Source organism: Falco rusticolus, chromosome 2, assembly GCF_015220075.1.
Source record: "Falco rusticolus isolate bFalRus1 chromosome 2, bFalRus1.pri, whole genome shotgun sequence".
NCBI lineage: Eukaryota > Metazoa > Chordata > Aves > Falconiformes > Falconidae > Falco > Falco rusticolus.
The window spans coordinates 9,641,954-9,662,175 of record NC_051188.1 but is presented as its reverse complement, the minus strand read 5'-3'; the positions used below and the strand labels follow the sequence as shown (position 1 = coordinate 9,662,175).

Sequence of the window (20,222 nt, the reverse complement as noted above, 5' to 3'; positions counted from 1 at the left end):
GCTTGTGGGCAGAAGGCAGGCAAAGAAGCAGCCTGCCTGTGGGCTCGCAGGAACGGTCCAGTGATGCTGGTTGAGAAGCCAGGGGGCTGGCAGGGAACTGCAGCGCCTGTGGGTCCAGGGAGCCCGGGGCGGGGGAGCAGAGGGGAGGGAGCTCGGCAGGGCCGGGGGGGCTGCAGGTGGCACCTGCGGCGGCGAGGAGCGGGGGGGCGGCCGGCGGGGAGAGGAGCGGGGGGGGCACATCCCGCCGGCAGCCAAGGGCAGGGGCATCGCTCCTCTTCCCACCGTGCCCGGTGCTGCCGCCCCGCAGCCAAGGGAAGGGGCGAGGGCTGAAGAGGGCGACCCGTCCTTCCAGTGGCAAACAGTCCCCCCTTGCTGCCTGATAGCGCTGTCTCAGTGTGTATTTGTGTGTGTGTAGTGGGGGGTGGCCGCTGCTCTCGCCCCCTCCCCCGCACCCCGTGTCCCCTTGCCAGGGAGCAGCAGGTAGAGCCCAGGGCTGGCAGGCTGCTTGGTTTCCTAGAGGGATCTGTGCCACTTGGTGGCACTAAAAAGTTGTGCTGAAGCCCGGTGCTCTCCCGGTTTGAAGGGCCCCCTCGGCCCCCAGGCGCGGACCAGCAGGTGCTGCAGAGGGTCCCGGGGGGACGGGAAAACTTTGGCGGAGCCAGTTCGCAAAAGGCCGCCGGGACTGCAGGGGTAAACTCTTCCCCGCCACTCGGTTTTAAACACACTCCCGAAGCAGCTATCGCTTTTATTTTTATTTTCTTCTTTTTTTTTTTTTTTTTTTTTGCTCTCTTTTTCTTCGGATAATGCTGTTCTGAGCTGATCACCACTTTCTTACCTGCTGGAGGGTAGGGACGGGAGGGAAGTGTCAGTTTATGGGGGGACTTTGCAACCTTCAGAGCATCTGGAGAGATTTTCTCGCTGGGCAGAATGCAGGAAATGCAGAGCGGTTGCCGCCGTGAATGTATGAGGAGGGGCGGAGGTGTTTAAGCAGGTGGGTCAAGCTGCAGCAAGTATTTAGGAAGACCAAGGCTGTGGTGGCAGAGAGCAAAAATCCGTCTGTTGTTTCATCGTTTGTTTGTTTATTCCTCCTCCTCACGCCCGCCCCCCACCCCCACCCCCCACCCCCCCTCCTTAAATCCAGGGACCATTCACGCCTCTTGCAAATGAGACTTGGGCGATGCTGAGAGAACAGCGTGTTGCATGGCGTGTGTGTATGTGCGTGCGTTCGCGGGGGTAGGGTACTCGGTCCTCAGCATTTGCCTGTGATCAGAAGAAAACAGGATGTGCCCGTAGCTGGAGGAGTGACAATGCTAGCCGAGTGGGGCTCACCTGCTGGTGATCTTTGCAGAAGCATTTGAGGATTATTCAGCTCCAGAAGGTTTGTGCAAGGAATGCTATCTCTGCCGTGGCTGAAAATAGGAGGTGCCTACCCCTACCCGTCTTGATTATTGCCACCAAAAGGACCCCTTTGCCGCCACTGTAGGAAGAAGCAATAGCTACTGCTGACAAGGTAATGCTGCGGGGTGGGAGAGAGGATTTGTATGCCCTGGGCTGCAGACAGAAACCCTGTGGATAGGGCAGGAACTCTTTCCCCTCCCTCCCTCCCTCCCGCCTGCTTTTTCTCTGTGCCCTGGTTGCCGGAGGACAAGCACGGCTCCTGGGGGGGCAGCAAGCCAAGCGGTGGGGTGCACCTCCAGGGGCTGTTGGGGCATCAACGGGTCGGGGCGCTGGAGGGCAGCAGGCACTGATCCCTCGCCAGGAGCAGGATATGTGTGGGGCTGGTGGGGACTGGTGCACTGCAATACCTGGGCTCGGTGGTGCGTGTGATATAGCCCTTCTGTTCACCAGTGGGGATTTGTCTTGCCAGGAAGGGATAATGGAAACGGGGATGAATTTGTTTTCCAGAGACGGCCAGGCTTAGCTCAGCCATAGACTTTTCTGTGTGACCTTGGGACAAATCACTTTGGCTCTGCTCGGCGAGTCCCGTCTGTTCCTTATTTAATAATCGGAGCTAATGTCTCTGTGTGCAAAAACGATTCATTAAGGGTTGAGAAGGACAGCGATACCACTAACCGAGCAGGGAAGCAGAGACCTAAAAACCAGTGTATATACACACATCTACGTCTGTATGCACAGCCACTTAGTTGTAGCAGTGCAGGTGGCTATGCTGGGAGTTAACCTTGCCCAATAGTTTGCCCTAAGACCTAGCTCCATGTATTTAATTATTTATAAAAAAATGTGCTCCTGCATGACAAATGTGACCATCGTGGCAATTTTTATCACTGGTTGATTTTTAGGTTGGGGTTTTTTTTCTGTATTTAAACCTGCCGGGAGGCGAACGCTGGCGGCGGGCGGTGCTCAGCACCAGGGACAGCACCCGCCCCGCCGCTGCCCGCCCGCCGCCCGCCCCGCCGCTGCCCGCCGCCCGCCGCTCGCTGCCCATCCGCTGCCCATCCGCTGCCCATCCGCTGCCCGCTTCCCGCCTGCCGCCCGCTTCCCGCTGCTCGCTGCCCGCCGCCCGCTGCCCATCCACTGCCCGCCCGCTTCCCGCTGCCCGCTGCCCGCCCGCCTCGCCGCTGCTCGTCTTCCGCTGCCCTCCCCGCTGCTGCCCGCCGCCCGCTGCCCTCTGCCCGCCCCCTGCCCGCTGCCCGCCCCGCCGCTGCCCGCCCGCTGCCCACCGCCCGCTGCCCGCCGCCCGCCGCCCGCTGCCCGCTGCCCGCCGCCCGCCCGCCCCGCCGTCGCCCGCTGCCCGCCGCCTGCCGCCTGCTGCCCGCCTCCGGCAGACAGCCTGTCCTGCACTCCGGGGCTCCGCCGTCCCGGCACCCCCACTTCCATTCCATCTCCTCCCTGAGAAGGGCTCCCTGGTGGCGGTGGGGGTGACTGGGTGTAGGGGGCGGCCGGGCGTTTCTTTCTTCTAGTCTTGAGGACAAAGTGGGGGATCATCTCGACAGTGGAGTGGCGGAGGATCATCTTGAAAATATACCAGTCTAAACAATCCTGAAAGAGAAAGATGTATAGAGGAGTTAACTGCCAGGCTCTTTTATATTCCATGACTTTTTTCGTTACCGTATTCCTAAACATCTCTATCACATGCCAATATTTTGCAAATTCCCAAATACTTTAACTACATGTTGATATTTATGCTACATGATCAGGGATGCCAGGGTTAATTATTATTCCAAATCATCAGAGAGTATTTCTGGGGTCTCCATATAGATTCTTTGTCATTTTATTTGCCAGCGTGTTTATGGCTTTTTTGATTTAGTGGTAGTACTGGAATGCCACTGTAACACCACTCTCATTGCAACTTGCTAGAAAATGTCTTTTGGAATTGCTATTGCTTTTTTCTTGATCACCTCCTCCAGATCATACAGTTTTGTTAATAAAATGACTAAGATTACAGCTGAAATCCCACCAGAGCTATTAGTTCCTGCATCATATGGTATAACAGGTTTTGGTAACAGCAGCAGTAAGTAGTATATTTAGTGGAATCGCAGAGATCATTGCAAGTTTTGCTGGGAAGTTAAGCACCTATATATTAAAACCAAAATTGTTTCATGAACCAGAAACTGCGTGTGTGTGGGCATAATATGGGGAAGAACTTCTTGGGATCACTAAGGATCTGGCCGATAATTATAGTAGCCTGTGTTTATTATCTATGAAGGCATGAGATCAACACATTAGCCTGTCATTTTCACTAGCGGTTCTGGCCAAATGGTTAAAATTCTTCTGTGCCGCTTAGTTTCCTCCTATTTCTAAGTGGAATTACAGAAAACTGATTCATAGTCTCTCCTGTCATACCAGGCTGTTTCCTTTGTCAAGGGGCTTGATCCAGTGCTCACTGGAATTCACAGAGCTGATACTGCAACGACTAATGTTTGTTTGATCTTTTTAATTTTTTAAAATTATTTTTTTCTTTGTGAACAGAAAATTTAAACAGCAGTAGAAAATGAAAAACAGAATAGTGTGCTCATATTTCCGGATTTTCATCTGAAGGCCATGTGAGTGCATCAGGTTTTCTGTGACCAAAGTGAATTACCTCTGAGGAGTGGGTGTGGGGGACCTCCTGCCAACTGAGCCCCCCCCACCGTACTGGGGAGTAGGCTGCCAGAACAGCTTCAACCGGGTGCTTAGAGTTTGCAGTGCAAATAGCCAGCAGAACTGAGCAAAGGCTTAGCATCCTGAAGGTGCACTTTTTCCTCACATTGGTTCCCATCAGGATGAACCAAAAGGTTTCTCTCCTTATGTAATTGTTTTTCTAAGGCTATTCGATCTTTTGCTCTCTAAAAATCTTCACTGTGAGGTGAGTGGCAGGACTGACACTACTTGCTAAAATTTTGCTTCTCTGATAGTGAACCCTAGGTTAGATTCTTGGGATATGCTGATTTGATCCATATCTGTATCAACATATATTATGTCATATCTGATGGCGTTGAATTAATTGCAGTATGTATGGTAAGTAAGTGTCTGGAAAGCATTTAGTCAGCAGGTAGCCTATACAAACGTAGCGTGTAAGTAAAATTTGTCACTACAAAACAATGAGTTTTGGGACCTTACATTTTTGTGGTTGCTCTGATCACAAAAATCCTTTAAAGAGACTAAACTTTAGATAAGTTTTTACGGTTGTTTGACCAATAGCGTTCTTCATGTGCTTAACACTAAGCCTATGCCTAAGTGCTTTCATGGATTGGACCGTCACAGATCTCACTCCTTCACAGCGCTGGTCTATGATTCAGTAATCTGCATTTTATTTTTATTACTTAAATCTGCCTGAAGATTTAGACACTTATGAATGAACAGGCTGCAAATGTATGAACTTGTAACAAAAAAAGAAACCTGAATAGAAGTGTTGCTCTTTCTCTCTTTTTAAGCCTTTTTTTTTTTTTTTTTTTTTTTTTCCCTGGTAGAAAACAGGCTAAATCAAACCCTTCCTTTTGCTGAGTTCGTGTTTTACCTGTTAGAAGCCATACAGCCAAGAGAATTCAGACTGCAAGAGACAGGCCCTTCACTCCGGGGTCACTAGTGGGCGCTGCTATAATAACCTAAGTCACAGCGGGAAAGGGTTTCCTTCTCCAGGTTTAAACACAGTTACACCTGCGGTAGTAGAAGCCCTTAAGTCAGACAAGCCCTATGGATAAACTCTCAGCCACGGACAGAGTGGAAAATCAGCCCTTCGTGAACTGCTGTTCCTAGTTTGCTTTTTGATCCAGATTTAATTCATGCCATTGGATGTTACATCTCTTCTCGGTTTTTTCGGTCTGTACAGACTCTTTAATATAGATGGACTTGCATTTGAGGTTAAAATAAATAATTTTGAGGAGTGATGTTTCATGGAATTTTACAGACGCTCATTTTCTACTCGGTTAAACCTCAACATGAAGTAGCTGGAACTCTGCCCTAAAGGAGCAGCTGAGAATATCTCCTGACAGAGACTGGCATATAAAGTTTTTGCTGCCAGGGAGAGCAAGGTTATAGGAACATGTTGAGTGCTTCATCAGATCTGTGTCTTCAGCCATCTGGGTAGCCCTTAAATTTTTGTCTAGGGCAAGACCGAGCAAAGGACAGATAGGCAGAATTCTTCTTCTGCCTTACTACTTCTGCAGTTGCTCCAAGTGTGAAGCTAGTGCACCAGAAGACCGAGACCAAAGTGTCTGTCATCTATTGTTAAAGCATGTGACTTCAGGATTAATTTGCAGTTAGATCCATAGCTGAAATAAGCTAGGAACCTTGATACACTGCTAATTAAGTGCCTGATTCCATTTTGCTTATGTTGCAGTAAATTGGGAAGAACTCCCTTGACACTGAAGAAAATTGAACAGTGTGAAAAGTAAATTTGACCCTAAGTGCTGTGTATGTTGATTTGCTTGTCCATCAATGAAAACAAGTAAATGCAGATACATTGTTAATTGGGAAACAATTCCCGTTACTTTATGCATGCATTCAAGAGTTCACTGTCTTTGATGCTGCTGATGCTTGTGTTCTCAGTCTGAAAGCTATAGCATGCCAAATTCCCTTTGGGGTTATCCCTAACAATTTAAACAGGAGTTATAGTTAAGCTTATGAAATTTTGCTTGATTTTATTTTAGTACTCATCCTCCTTGTAATAATAAGCTTCCTGTAGTAGGAAAGAATGGTAATCAAAATGTGGAATGACTTGTATGTGATTGTCTTGGGACAGAGGAGCAGTTAAATTGTATATTCGAACAGTTCCCTTGGCCGTCTTCTCTTCAGGAAGATGTTCTCCAGGAAATGTAATTACTGTGTATAGTCTATCAGCTCTCTGCTCAGCTATTTTGGCCTAAAATGGGACATGTTACCCGATTACTCTCAGGGCATCTTCACATGGCATAACCAGCTGTATCCAGTGGAAGGATGATGACAGGCAATAAGCATGAATTGAAATACAGAAAATTCTGTTTAAACATAAAAAAGAACACTTTTTATTGTCTCTGTGGTCAAACAGGTTGCCCAGCAAAATTGTGGAGTCTCCATCCTCACAGATATTAAAAACCTGACTGGACAGGAGGCTGAGAAACCTGCTTTAGTTCAACTTGCTTTAAGCAGGGTGGATGGACCAGACAGCTTCCCAAGGTCCCCTCCTGCCTCAGCCATTCTATGATTTTTAGGTTTGTGAGAGTGAGAGTAAGCCCATAGAACCAGATGTCTATTATACAAGTACAAATCGGTCTACATTTAGCAGGCTCACTTAGCCATGCCAATATAAATTCCAAGTTGTTGCACTGCATCGTGAAAGCCCACAGAAAGCATTTGCTTCGGATGCTTTGGATATGAGTCCTATCTAATACCACAAAACATAAGCAGTTTACTTGGTGTTAATAGTAACAGCTTTGTAAGTCCTAAGCAAATTGACTTTCACTTTAGTACAGTGGAATATGTGAAAAAAGTTGATTAATTATGGAGCAATTGCAGTCTGCATCTGGCCCCTTCTTTTCCCATGGATGCCATGGAGTGGAAGGATTTGATTGCTTTCAGATCTTGCTTTTGGGCTCTAGGAACCCCCTAGCCATGAGATCAGCTAATATTATGGAACTATAAATACAAAGGAGTTCTTCAGCTTTATTTCATTCTTTACCCTGTAGTTTTATACTGATAGATACAACTGTAGACAGAGAAGATCAAACAGCTGTTCTTTGAAGTGAAGAAGATACAAATGGCCTTACTGCCCTCTGGTTCTCATATATCCTGTATGGAAATTGTTTAATCTATAGATGTAAGACCAAGAACACCATTATTAAAGGTGACCAGAAACCTGGTAAATGTGTGTAGTAGAAATAAAATTGTGTATGGGGATTAGACTATGTTTTGCTTGTCATAAACTTGCCCCCAATCCTCTGAGCTCTCTCTATTCATACATATGCAGCTGCACAGGCAGGTAGGTTATAAAAAGGCATCTAATTGTATATCCAGTTACAGTCTAAGGCAGAGCTGGCATATGGTACATATACTTGCGCTCTGTACATGTAGCCTTAATTTGAGAAGCTCAGAAAAATAAGCATCCATGGTTTTAAATAACAGATATTATTTCTGTTGAAGTGTTAATAAGTTAGTAAATAATTCATATTTTTAAAAAGTGATAATGCATTCAATTAATTGGAGGTATTAGAATTTAATAGCTGTGATATTGCACAAAGATATCCCCTGTCATTCATCCTTTGGACTGCTTGCAAATTATACGGTACTGTCTTCAGAGTCACGGAACAAACAATTGGAAGACATAAGCAGTAGTGATATTCTGTAATTAGAGGCTAATTAACTTGAATTGAACTGCTGTTATTCCTTAGTGGCAAAAGGCTGCAGTATTGATAAGCCAGCTCTTCACAGAGAGAAAAAAAAAAAAAAACCAACTTCAAGAGTTCTACAGTTGTCTGGATCTTATTTCATTGTTAACACTTTCTATTACTAAAGATTAATATTACATGGAATTATTAATATTGAAATTAATATTAAAAACGTTCTATTCAATGTTTTCTCTTTTTAAGGATCTGGATTTCATTTGAGAACACTCACTGAAACTATGGCATGATTTCCTCTGTGTAAATAATGTATAATTTATAGGTGTCTACGTAAAATAATAATTAATCAAGGGGTTTAAGCTGAAAGAGTGTAGATTTAGATTAGATATTAGGAAGAAATTGTTCACTGTGCGGGTGGTGAGACACTGGCCCAGGCTGCCCAGAGCAGCTGTGGGTGCCCCATCCCTGGCAGGGCTCAAGGCCAGGCTGGACGGGGCTGGGAGCAGCCTGGGCTGGTGGAAGGTCCCTGCCCATGGCAGGGGGGTTGGGACTAGGTGATCTTTAAGGTCCCTTCCAAACCAAACCAGTCTGCGATTCTAACATCAAGAAGAAAAGTGTTTTTAGGTTTTCCTGTCTCAGAATCAGGAATATTTTCACTCTGACATTGTACTGAATGACCTAGCTGTGAGGGGTAAATTCAAGATTAAAATACTGCTTGATTTTCAACCTGGAAGAAACAGAGGCAAATTTTCTGTGCCAAGGGTTTCTTTTACTTTACAACATCTGAGCATTGTTAGAGTAATTGTTAATGGATTAGAAATGATTGGTAGGTCTGAAACATATGGAGACTTATTTTTTTTTATTACATCAAAAATTTCTGTCAATAAAACTGAGGTCGGGCTCTGTCCCAGAATTTTGCAGTTGTTCTGTCAGTAATGAAACAGGGCATGTGGTTCATTACGTAGCTCAGCTTCTTCCTAGAGTTAAGAGTGTACTTAATTTTCTGTACTATCAATGGATTCACTGGCAGGTGTAGAAAAATAGATGATACTTTAATGTGCTCAGGGATCAAGAACTGGACAAACTATGTTTTAAGCACTATGTTTAAAACCAGAAGCATCCTGCTGCAAATCCACTGTTAGGTACTGAACATTTTCAAGTAGATGTTCAAGTTCCATTAACCACAGCCCAAGATACGAATTCTTTGCTGATTCTTTCTCTCTCTCTTTTTTTTTTTTTTTTACCATTCAGCAACACTAAAGCTGATTGCAGATTGCATTGCAGACTATCAGCAAACATAGCAGATCAAATGTTTTAGGCACTAACATATCTGTATAGTCTCTGTGTTGACTTCTTTCTACCAGAGAAGTCAGTATAGCTGTCTACAGTACCAGGATTTGTCTAATTAATTGCTTGTTGGCAATTTTTGATTTAAGGATATAGAAAAATGAAAATCATTTGACTGCTTTGTTGTTTTAGAATTGTTGTTCCTCTGCTGAAACATTCACTGCTTAAAACAACTATTAATACCAAAATCAGTTATCTTAATCCTAACTTATTTTAAAAGTAAATTTGTTTCATGTTATCTCTTACAAAGAAAAAAAAGATTTACAGATTTGAAGAATCAGATTCTGCATTCCTTAGAATATTTCAAGAACAGCTCTGTTTGTCAACAGCAGTTGCCTAGTGCTGTAATTGATAACATAGTACAGCTCAAGGCAAATTTGTTTGACCTATGCATTTGTGATATACAAAGTGTCTGAAAGTGAAGTGAGTTAGTTTTGAAGACACATGTTAGAAATGGCAACATCTTTCTTCTATGGAATTAAATACTTGCTTGTCTTTTGTGCTTTTGAAAATATTTCCCAAAAGAATTTTTAAACGAGTGTGTTAAGGAGAAATATACTGATATATACCAGCAGAAGCACAAGCCTAAGATGATGAAACACTGAAGTACAATGAAATTTTCCAGCTTGAAAATGACAGAAGCAAGTTTATACAGGAGACAATGTATTACAGTCATTGAGAGCAGTAGGAATAGGTGCAATTTTGAAACAGATTATAAAGCTGATTTCATAACGAATTTTAAAGCTCTTTCTCTTATTTATTACTTTTTAAGGTTATGAGGATTATGATAACATGTGCAGCTCTGCATAGCTGTCCACTCAGAGATGATGGTGACTTCTTAGAGAATACACGCAAACTCCTGGTTAACCATCAACATAGTGCTCCTTCTATCCAAGAGATTCGATAACTGCTTTTCACCAGCTCTCCGATTTTGTTCCATCATGTTGTCTCTACCAGCCTAAACCATTTCCTAAAATGGTCCTTTTTCTGTTCCTTGCAATCCTGTTATTGAAGGAAGATGTCTGTGGGAACTTTGGAATTCTGGTTTCAGCACAGGCCAATGAGAGAAGGGTGGTTGCACACATGCCTGGTGATATTATCATTGGAGCTCTGTTCTCTGTCCACCATCAACCAACTGTTGACAAGGTTCATGAGAGGAAATGTGGAGAGGTAAGAGAGCAGTATGGCATTCAGAGAGTGGAGGCGATGCTACATACCCTTGACAGAATTAATTTGGACCCTACGCTGTTGCCAAATATAACGCTAGGATGTGAAATAAGGGACTCCTGCTGGCATTCTGCTGTGGCTCTGGAGCAGAGCATCGAGTTTATAAGGGACTCTCTTATTTCATCAGAAGAAGAGGAAGGGATGGTGCGATGTGTGGATGGATCATCATCATCTTTCCGCTCCAAGAAACCCATTGTTGGTGTCATTGGACCTGGCTCTAGCTCAGTTGCTATCCAAGTCCAGAACTTGTTGCAGCTTTTCAATATACCTCAGATTGCTTACTCTGCCACAAGCATGGACCTAAGTGACAAAACTCTGTTCAAGTATTTTATGAGAGTGGTGCCATCTGATGCCCAGCAAGCACGGGCAATGGTGGACATTGTAAAGCGCTATAACTGGACCTATGTTTCAGCTGTACATACTGAAGGTAAGAGGTTATTTTTTTCCATATAAGAAAGCCCTCAAACTACTTTGATGTGGTCTAATAGATACATGATGACAGTTTGATGTTGTTGATTTTTTGCTAGTCAGTTGTCAACAGTATAGACTTAATAATAACTTCACATTGCCTATGGGGCTGTAGTAGCATCATGTTGATAATGGCTGAAAACAAAGTTTGAAATAGAAAATTGTGTGCTCTAGGGCCACTTCTTGGTAAACGTGCTTACTCTGTAGTCTCCTAAGAGATCTTAATTTAATTTAGTTGGCATTTATTTTTCTTTATCTACCAATCAGTGTATTTATGTAGAAGAATCATTTTGACTATATTAGTACCAATGGCTAATGAGAAAGCATCTGGTCTTCCTAGTGCAGAAGAGAGCTAAATCATCATTTGAAACTGTGGCTGAGTCAGAACGTGTTCCTGCTTAATATCTGAGCCACAGAGGCACAAATACTAGAAAACATGTAATTCTGACTACTATTTGAATGCAAGTTGTCCCAGCTCCTCGAGACCAGAACTGCTTCTATCACTTTTACAGTACTCCATGGAGTATTGCACCCACTTCTTGCTCTGCATCTGGCCGTTGGTTTCAGGAGTGAGCAAGAGAAGTCTCCTCGAATCTTATTCACATATGTATGCTCCATCAGATGTCCAGAAAATCAGAACCATGTGCTAAATTGTTTTTCTCTTTTTATTAATTTGAGTTAGAGCTTAAGCTTTTTACCCAGTGTTCAGAAGAGTATGTGATTGAAGGGAAATGCTATGGAAAAGCTTACCTGATTTGGTTATTCCTTGTATTGACAGAGTTGAATGGGTTCATCTTGCTATAAGTGACTGGAATTTTATACTGCCTTAAGATGAGATTTCACCAGTCCCTTTCTAATGACACCACCACTTAATAAGTTTCTGGAATTACATTCTGTGATGAATTTTAGGATCTCACCTGGTTGCCTCTGCTCAAACAAACAAATGCCGAATGGAAGGCTCAAAATACGATCTGGGAATGAAAAATGTTATTAAGAGACTGAGTAGTGGTGACGATGTTGCTGAACAGCAGCAGATGCTGCTGGCTTTATTACAACCAATAGAAAGCAGATTGTCCTTCCCACACACTGAGTATGCTTCTCTGGCAGACTTTATACTATTCAAAGCCCTTTTTTGGGAGATGCTGGTCCCATGCTAGTATGTAGAGATCTTTTTCCTCCTACAGATACGTAGAGAGCTTGATCTGCAGTATTAAAAATAAATAAGAACTTGCATGCAGATTGTTGCAATCATGTTTCCGTCATGATAATGAAATCCGGTAAATAACTGCAGCCTCTTTTGTATGGGGATGCATGAATATATTAGCAGTTTAGTATAGCAGTGTATAAATCACTCTACAGCACATCATGTAGTGAAGGTATTGTGTGCCAGCTGATGCCTTTGGCATGGCTTGGTGTGCAGCCTTTGCTTCACAAATAAGTATGAATAACATCATAGTCAAAAATAATGCCACTGATGCATTACATTAGCATAGGATTTTATATCCTGACTACTTTTGATGACTTGTCTAATTTTTGCTATGAACAACTTTTACACCTCTGCTTATTGATAGCAGATGCTTATATATTCAGTGTGGGAATTTTCAAGCTTGTATCAAGATCTGATTCCTCACAGAGTGAGAATACTTACTTTTACTGCTTCCCGTGGACACTGTTTGGAGCAGATGGTAACATATGGCACGTTAGTCTGGTGGCAGAGGAGCTTTGCACTGTGCATTGGAGAGAAAGGAATAAGGACACAAGGGTTGAAGCTGGAGATAGCTGCTATGGGCAAGACAAGAGTATTAAATGACAGCAGAACTGAGTGGGAAGGAGGAATGATGAATGATATATCTGTCACAACATGTGCCTACTTCTGCTGGTATTAAAGAGGACAATAGAGGTGCCACATTCTTAATGCCTGAGGCCGCATATCACTCATAGCGTATTTACAGCAATATAACTCTGGACATTAGTGAATGAACATTAAACTTGGGGTTTGGGAACCTTATGATCCTATCGTCTATTTGCATAGTTTGGTAGTGATGATGCATATGGTCTCCAGTTAAATAACATCACACAAGTATTTTCTTATAACGCAATAGAAAGATTCAGAGTGGTCAAGGTACTGCTTTGAAACTTGACAATGTCTGATGTTCTGGGCACTTTCCAGAGGTTATGGCAGATGTTATTCCTTCCAATAATAGGAAGATTTTTAAAAACATACTATAAAAAAAAACCCTATAGATGAATGCTAAAGAAAAGGAATTGAGTAGAAAAAATCTAATTTTAAAATTATATTTCATTTTAAACATACTGAATATGCCCCACTACTCAGTGCCCTACATTCATAGATATTCAAAATAGAAAAAAATTGTTGAATACCACTCCTTGCAATTTTTATCAACTTAGGATCTTGCCCAGCCATTGAGAGTGGGCCTTCTTTCAGCACCTGCAGTAATTCTGGCCATCTACATTCATCTACTTCAGCATTCTTCATGCCTTAGCCAGACTCTTCCAAAATATGATCTTTGGTTTCTGGGAAGGATTACCAAGGAAAGGGAGGGTCCTCTCTTTCAAAGCTGGATGGGGAGAACAGGCAGAAAAACCCTGGTTATTTCATTGCTTTGGTAGTTCCATCAGCAGATGAAGTTAAACGTCTCTTTTTGGTCTAGTATAAGAAAAGCATGGCATAAGTCACTAGCTTCATAATAAAAAGCTTCTTATTTGAATCTTTCCTTCTGCACTTACTAATTATCTGTGTCTGCAGTGGATTAACATTTTGGGAGGCTGATCTGAAGTTTTGTTGTTAAATCCTTATTCAAGACTTCCAGATTTAAAATACACTAACATTTTTACAGGTTCTCATAAGCTTTACCCCTTTGACATTTAGCGTCACAGATCAATCGAGGTGATGACTCCAGGTGTACCACTAAGAGTAAATCTTTTTCCTAAGAATAGGAAGGCAGCAAGCTTTGTTGTCAGTAGAGCTCCTGTAATTTTAAGGACGAAATTTCTGCAATCCAATTAATAGGAAACATAAGTAACAAATGAAGAATGTTCTTCATAAAGCAACACTCATCTCTGCTTACTGTAGTGTACTTTACATATGCCAATCAGAAATCTTTGCACATGTTAGGCAGTCTTAGGTTGTAGCTCCCCTTGCTTGGCTCTGTTAGGAACTATATGTGCCACTGGCGTCATTATCTTCCCCCACTCTCCAACTCTTCCTCACATTTAATGAATTGTGGGGCTCTACTGTAAACAAATAAAGCTTTCAGATAAATCTTTTTCACCCACCATCAGGGAACTTTTTAAAAAAGCCTCATCAGTTCTGAAGTCCAGGTCATGCCATGGTCCTGTGAACAAACATGTTGACGCTGTGTGGCGGGGAGGTAGGAGCGAGCAGGCAAAGAGGGAAACTGTGACGGGAAACTCCTTGTACAGAGGACCTATCACTTAAAGCCTGAGGCAAGTGCCTTCAACTTTATGGATTGCTACAACAGGCATGCAAGGTGTGCTGGGGACCATTTTATTTGAAGTTTGTGTACTGATCCAATTCTTTCAGCTGATCTTACAGATCTTTTTTTATCCACCACTGTGATAGGAGCAGAGCTTAAACAAACTTCTCTTAAACTTAAACCAACTTTCGCTTCTTAAAGCATCTTCACAGACAGATAGCAAGTCAATAATGAGCTGAGAACTCATCCTGTGCCTCTTTCTGAGGCAAAGTAGCTCAGCAGAGAGTAGCCCCCTGGTTTAGTCCCCCAGTTTCTCAGAGCACATTAGGGATCCTTTTTAGCTCATGTAACCATTGTCCACCCCCAGGGAAACTAATGGACACAGAAGGATGCAGAGAGGAAAATCTGTGCCTGTATTTGGATGTTGGGTGGTGATGGCTGGCTTGTAGATGGGCCATGCAGCTCAAGCACACCTGGTGTCTTGTCTTGGCCTTTTCTCACCTAACCACTGGACATCACACCTGGTCAGAAATGGTCAGGAAGCTGGGGAGAAGCTGGCTGTCTGATGCAAGAGAGGAAGAACTGTCTGTTTACCTCATTTCCCATATGAAAGCATTCCCTAGTCTTTTTGAAAGATTAGAGAAAAATGTACACAATTTTCTCTTCTCCTATCATTGTATTTTGAAGGCCTCATTGGAAGCCCATTTGGAGTCAATCCTCTCTCGTTGACTGGACTGACATTTGGATGAGGCCTTCCTAGATGCAAACAAGGTCAATCTCTGAGAGTCGCCTGTGCTTAAAATCTGCCTGGAGACAAATGAATTAATATTTTGAAAGGCAATTTTCATTACCATTGAAACTGTCTGTTTTGCCACTCCGAATGGAGCAAAGAGGTGATATATGCTGGAAAAAAAGAACTTCACAGGGGTACAACTGAAATACAATAGGCCATATTTATTGGGGGTGGCAAGGGATAAATTTCACTCCATTATGTAAAATCTGTGGTTTACTTTTGAATATAGACTTAAGAAAGAAACCACTTTGTCAATTTTCTTTACACAGCTCTGCATGTAAACATTAGATCAAACTCTTCTTCAAAGCCCTTTCTGTTTAATACCACTTTCCTCAACTTTAATTTATCATAAGTGCATATAAAGAGGTCATTCACATTAATTTTCTGAGGATGTACCCAGGCAAGCATAACAAAAGCGGAATTATATGTTTTTCTTGCAGATAAGGGTTATTTCACATACTTCCTTTCATATTTGTTCAAAGGTGCCTGGTAACAAGACTATTTTTGCCTTCATCCTTTGCTACCAAGTAAAAAGCAAATTGAAAATTACTCGTAGTCTACAAGAATATGATGAAGAAATAATGAAAGAGCTGCAACAAGCTGACCTGCTGCTTGGAACAAATTGTACTTATATGATGTTGTGGAGAGTTTTCTTTCAGGCTCTAGATTTTGCTACTTAAGATTGAAAAACTATACCACGGTCAGAAATAATATTTGCTTTTCACAAGATAATATAATTGAAAATTAGATTTTTTTTTTAAGCATAGATGATATTTTTTCATTCTTTATGTGCAAAAAAATACCACATAGGAATAATGTACCAAAAACCATCATTGCTAGTCCATGAAGGTATTTTCAATTTCAAAGAAAATTTACTTCTAAAAATCTGTTTCTGAAAATTGAAGAATTTCCTATCTAAAGACTGGAGAATGTTCTATTTCAGCAATGTTTAATTTTTGCTCTTGGACAAAATAATTAATTGGGATTTTTTATTTTTGAAATTACTTTTATTTTTTAATTTTTGAGACTTTTAAACTCTTTCAAACATAAATGTTGAAATTAGGATGATTACGATTTGATATGCTCTCAGTCACATTAATCTGGTAGAAAAAATAAAAAATACCTTTAATCTGAAAGAAAATACAGGAAATGGAAAACCCTATTCCAGTCCTGCCTTGCTGAGGTGTTTGCTCATGTTTATTGATTATTGGCCTCTCTAAAAGAAGCAGCCCCTTTTTCTCAATTTCAAATATTTATCCTAGCATCACAAGTGTGAAAAGTGACCAAAAGTTATCAATGACCTGGGAATACTGAGGTAGAAAACTGAAATAGCATCAAGTTAATGTTGACTTTGTTCTGCAGTGACTGGATGACCAGACAGCGCTTTGGCATTGCTGGCAGATGGCTCAGGCCAGACGTACCCGCTGTGAAGCATCTTGACTGACGGAAAAATATAATATGAGGGGTATACTCTGGAGTGTAATGGGGGTGAAGATTGTTGTGGGAAATACCATCAGATGACAAAGGGAAGGTGAGCTAGGAGGTGCAGTATTCTAAAATGTTTTAAAGAGTATCACTTTGAAAGGAACGATATAAGGTAGACTTAGCTAAAAACAGGACATTTGCGTAGGGGCTAAGTGTTTGAATGTCACTTTTTCTGTCACTTAGACTCTATGGCTACTCAATGAAAGTTGCAGTGTCACAAAACTTGCCTTCATTGAGAAGAGATGGTGGGAGTCCAGCGTCCTTCAGTTTCATCTTAAATTTGTCTTCTGCCTTAGGCCTGGAAATGGCACAGTTCCTGTCCCTGTCCCTGGGGTGCACCTCTTCAGTCAGGGAGGGATCTATCAAGTTGATGAGATGGGAAATCTTCCAGGAAACAAGGATTCACTGCACAGTGCCTTCTGGGTCAGTGGAGTTTTATGAAAGACAATCCTTATACATGTGATCAGATGACCATGGGCAGTGACAGTGGTACACTTTTCTGTGTCCCTTGTTGATATTTTGCCTTTGAGATGAAAGAATATATGCTATAGGCTTGACTGGAAAACAGATATTCCATACAACAAATTAAAAAAAAAAAAAAGTTCCTAAAGTATTTTTTACTCCAAGTCAGAATTGAAAGCCAAGACAACACCACTTTTTAGTGAATGAAAGCTATGATAAAATTCAGAAGTCAGTCAAAATAAACTGCTTGTCTTGTGGTTATATTAAAAGAGTTGATGAAAGGTAACCTTATAAATCAAATGCAAACTTTATTCAGAAAGTTGTCAACCTTTACATTTTTTTTGCACAAATATTAATGTTCTTTGACAGTTTTGATAAAAAGTGTTTTACTCAGAGAAGAGCTGGAAGGTTCCCCTCATTCCATTTTATTTGGCATGTCTTCTATATCATCAATGCTGTATACAAATGAAACATTTTTGGATATATTGGTGTGGCATTAATCCAACAGTTAAGCAGGGGCTGATGAACCAGATCATTCTTTTTTTGTGATGATTTGTAGTATTTCTAAAACTGTTGTAATATTTTTCTTTATTATTCTTGAAACCATAGACCTTTCTTTTTCCATGCATGCTACCTAGTGACAGGAAATTTAAATCATGGATCTGTGAAGTAATTTTTCATAGATTTAAAGGTCAAAAGTGCAGTTAGTACACTTTAGTACAAGAAAAAAACCCACTCAAACCATTATTTCATATTCCTTGATATAGATCCTGTTATAGAGAATTCAGGGGAGATCAGGGCCTTGTTGTGATGGGAGCCAGGACATGGTGAGACAGAAAAAATCTATCCAACGTCACTGGAAGGACTATGATGAGAACCCACTTTCCAGAGTGCAAGTTTACCCCAGGGATGAAAAGACTTTACCAGACAAAAGAATTCAATTTCCTACATAAACAAGGAAAAGAAAGATGCCCTGCACTTGTCAGTATCTTTACGCCTCAAAACCATGTGGTAGGTAGCTCAATAGTGCAGGAATTAAATCAATGTTGCTTCAAAATTGGAAAGTTCCTGTATAGTTCAGGAACAGAATAGATATTTACCTTGGTCCATACATGGAGGGCAATTTCCTGTGCTTACAAGAGCTAACTTGTGATTTCCCTGAAAGCTAAGAAAGGCAAAAGGCCTGTGCTGGATCTTTTAAACTTCTCAGTCTCCCCTAAGACAGTTCTGACTAGCTGATTCTTGATCATGCAGGAAACTGATCTTGGAGGTGAATCAAAAATTATAGACTTTCCTTTGATTTAATTTGGAAAGAGGATAACATTGCAATCATCTTACTAAAATCTGATTGCAGGCTTCTGATGATGTGGAGGCATGCCATGCTGTAATGCAGAGTATTATACATAAATATATTGTATGTGTACACATGAAAGAAGTGATTGGGAAGGTTATTAACAGAATAGTTACCATCTACCTTGGCAACCAAATTTTGAGACAATCCCATCCATAAATTACAGCCTCGTTTTTAAACTAACGTAAGTCATCATTCTAAATATGCTGAGTGGGAAAAATAAAATGCAAAACACCACAGTTAAGACTTCCTCTGATTGAGGGGTTTGATTTTATTTTTTTTCCTGGAAGTGTCTGGTAGCATTCATGGCTGGCCAGAGACATGATCCAGGTGATATAAGTGGAAGCTTTCATATAAAATCAATTACATTGTCAAAGGGCAGACAAACAATGTGTGGGGGAAGGCTATTGCTCAAGTGCAATATGTACTAGACCAGTTGGAAAGAAAATAACTGGGGTGGATGGTAAACCAGCACACTGAATGAATCCCATGGCCAAAATCCAACGTAACTCTTGAGAACAGTGGAAAGATGAGGAAAATTATCTGTTTCTCAGTCTGTTATTTTCTTTAACTAGGGTTTGATTTTATATATATTTTTTTTTTTTTTACCTTTTCTTCCTGAGATAGATTTCTTCTAACTTCCTAGATGATGTTACAGCCATTAGGAGGGAAATGAATAGAAGTACTGCCAAAAGAAACATGCAAAATTGTAGTGAGAGGACTATGTTCAGCATCTAGGACAGGGGTCCTCAAACTATGGCCCGTGGGCTGGATACGGCCTCCCAGGGTCCTCAGTCTGGCCCCCGGTATTTACAGAACCCCCTCGCCCCCCCCCCCCTCCACGGGGGTTGGGGGGGAACCAAGCAGCCGCAGATGACTGCCTGCCACTTCATCCGCGCACCGGCCCCCTGTTTAAAAAGTTTGAGGACCCCCTATCTAGGATCTAGAAAATTATATTACCTGAGGGCTAAGAGGTTTTTTGTGATCAAGGTAGTTACAGCAGGTGTACCTGTTGTCCTGCATTGCTATTTTAGAGTGCATAAAGCTTTAGGCAAGAATATATAAACTACAGTCAAGCTAACATGGCAGAGTCACAGAACATGTTCACCTTTCCCTCATTTGAAATTACAGAAGTCTACTCTCCATATCTTACTTTTGCTATGTAAGATAGGCAATAAAATGCTAAGTAGTTCTTGGTAATTACTGCTTAGGCTAAACCGTATTGTTTATGAAGATACAGACAGAGCGCCTTCACTGAAGGACTTCATGTAAAGATAGAGTTGGTTTCACCATTGGGTAGTCTTTTCAGGCTATGAATTATCTGTTCTTCAGATTAAATGTTTGTGTTGCTTCAACCTATAGCTCCTTGATCTTGATATGTATTCAGAGTTTCTCTTCCCAGACCCTTTTCTAATCTTTCTTTTGGCTAAACCAAAGGACTTCAGTTTTGCCATCGCTTCTGCAAAGTGGGTTTTCCAGACACTAAGTTAAGCTTCTAGATTTTGTATAAACTTTTCCAGTTTTGTCAAATCCTTTTTTTTTAAGCGCATGTAGCCTTTTTTTTGCTCATTTTTAGAGGGATTGGTACTCCATCCAATTCTTCAACTTGCAGTCAGGCAAGAATTTTTTTTTCCCTACATCAGCATACAAGCCATTGTTTCTTACCTTATTAGCAAACCGATACAGTGGTGGCCTATAAACTTGCAGTTTACTTTTCCCTTCTACAGTTATCTGCCTTTGTCTTGTCATAATTCATCTTCTGCCCATCTAGCTTACTATCTCTCCTTCCTCAGTGTTTGGTGGGCTTTTTTTCCCTTCCTACTATATCTTTTTCTGATATCATTGACTCCTTGCTTCTTCTCCCTAGTTAGGTTTAA

The 20,222-nt window shown here is 41.7% G+C and overlaps 1 protein-coding gene across 1 annotated transcript; it reads left to right on the top strand.

Annotated features, from left to right (window-relative positions):
• Positions 1–1,179: 1,179 nt before the first annotated feature.
• LOC119142925 (metabotropic glutamate receptor 5-like) lies at positions 1,180–16,973 on the top strand. Its single transcript, XM_037376499.1, has 4 exons — positions 1,180–1,510; positions 9,874–10,755; positions 11,706–11,886; positions 16,829–16,973. The coding sequence occupies exons 2-4, from the start codon at positions 10,077–10,079 to the stop codon at positions 16,971–16,973; spliced, it is 1,005 nt and encodes a 334-aa protein (XP_037232396.1). The 5' UTR covers positions 1,180–1,510; positions 9,874–10,076.
• Positions 16,974–20,222: the final 3,249 nt, after the last annotated feature.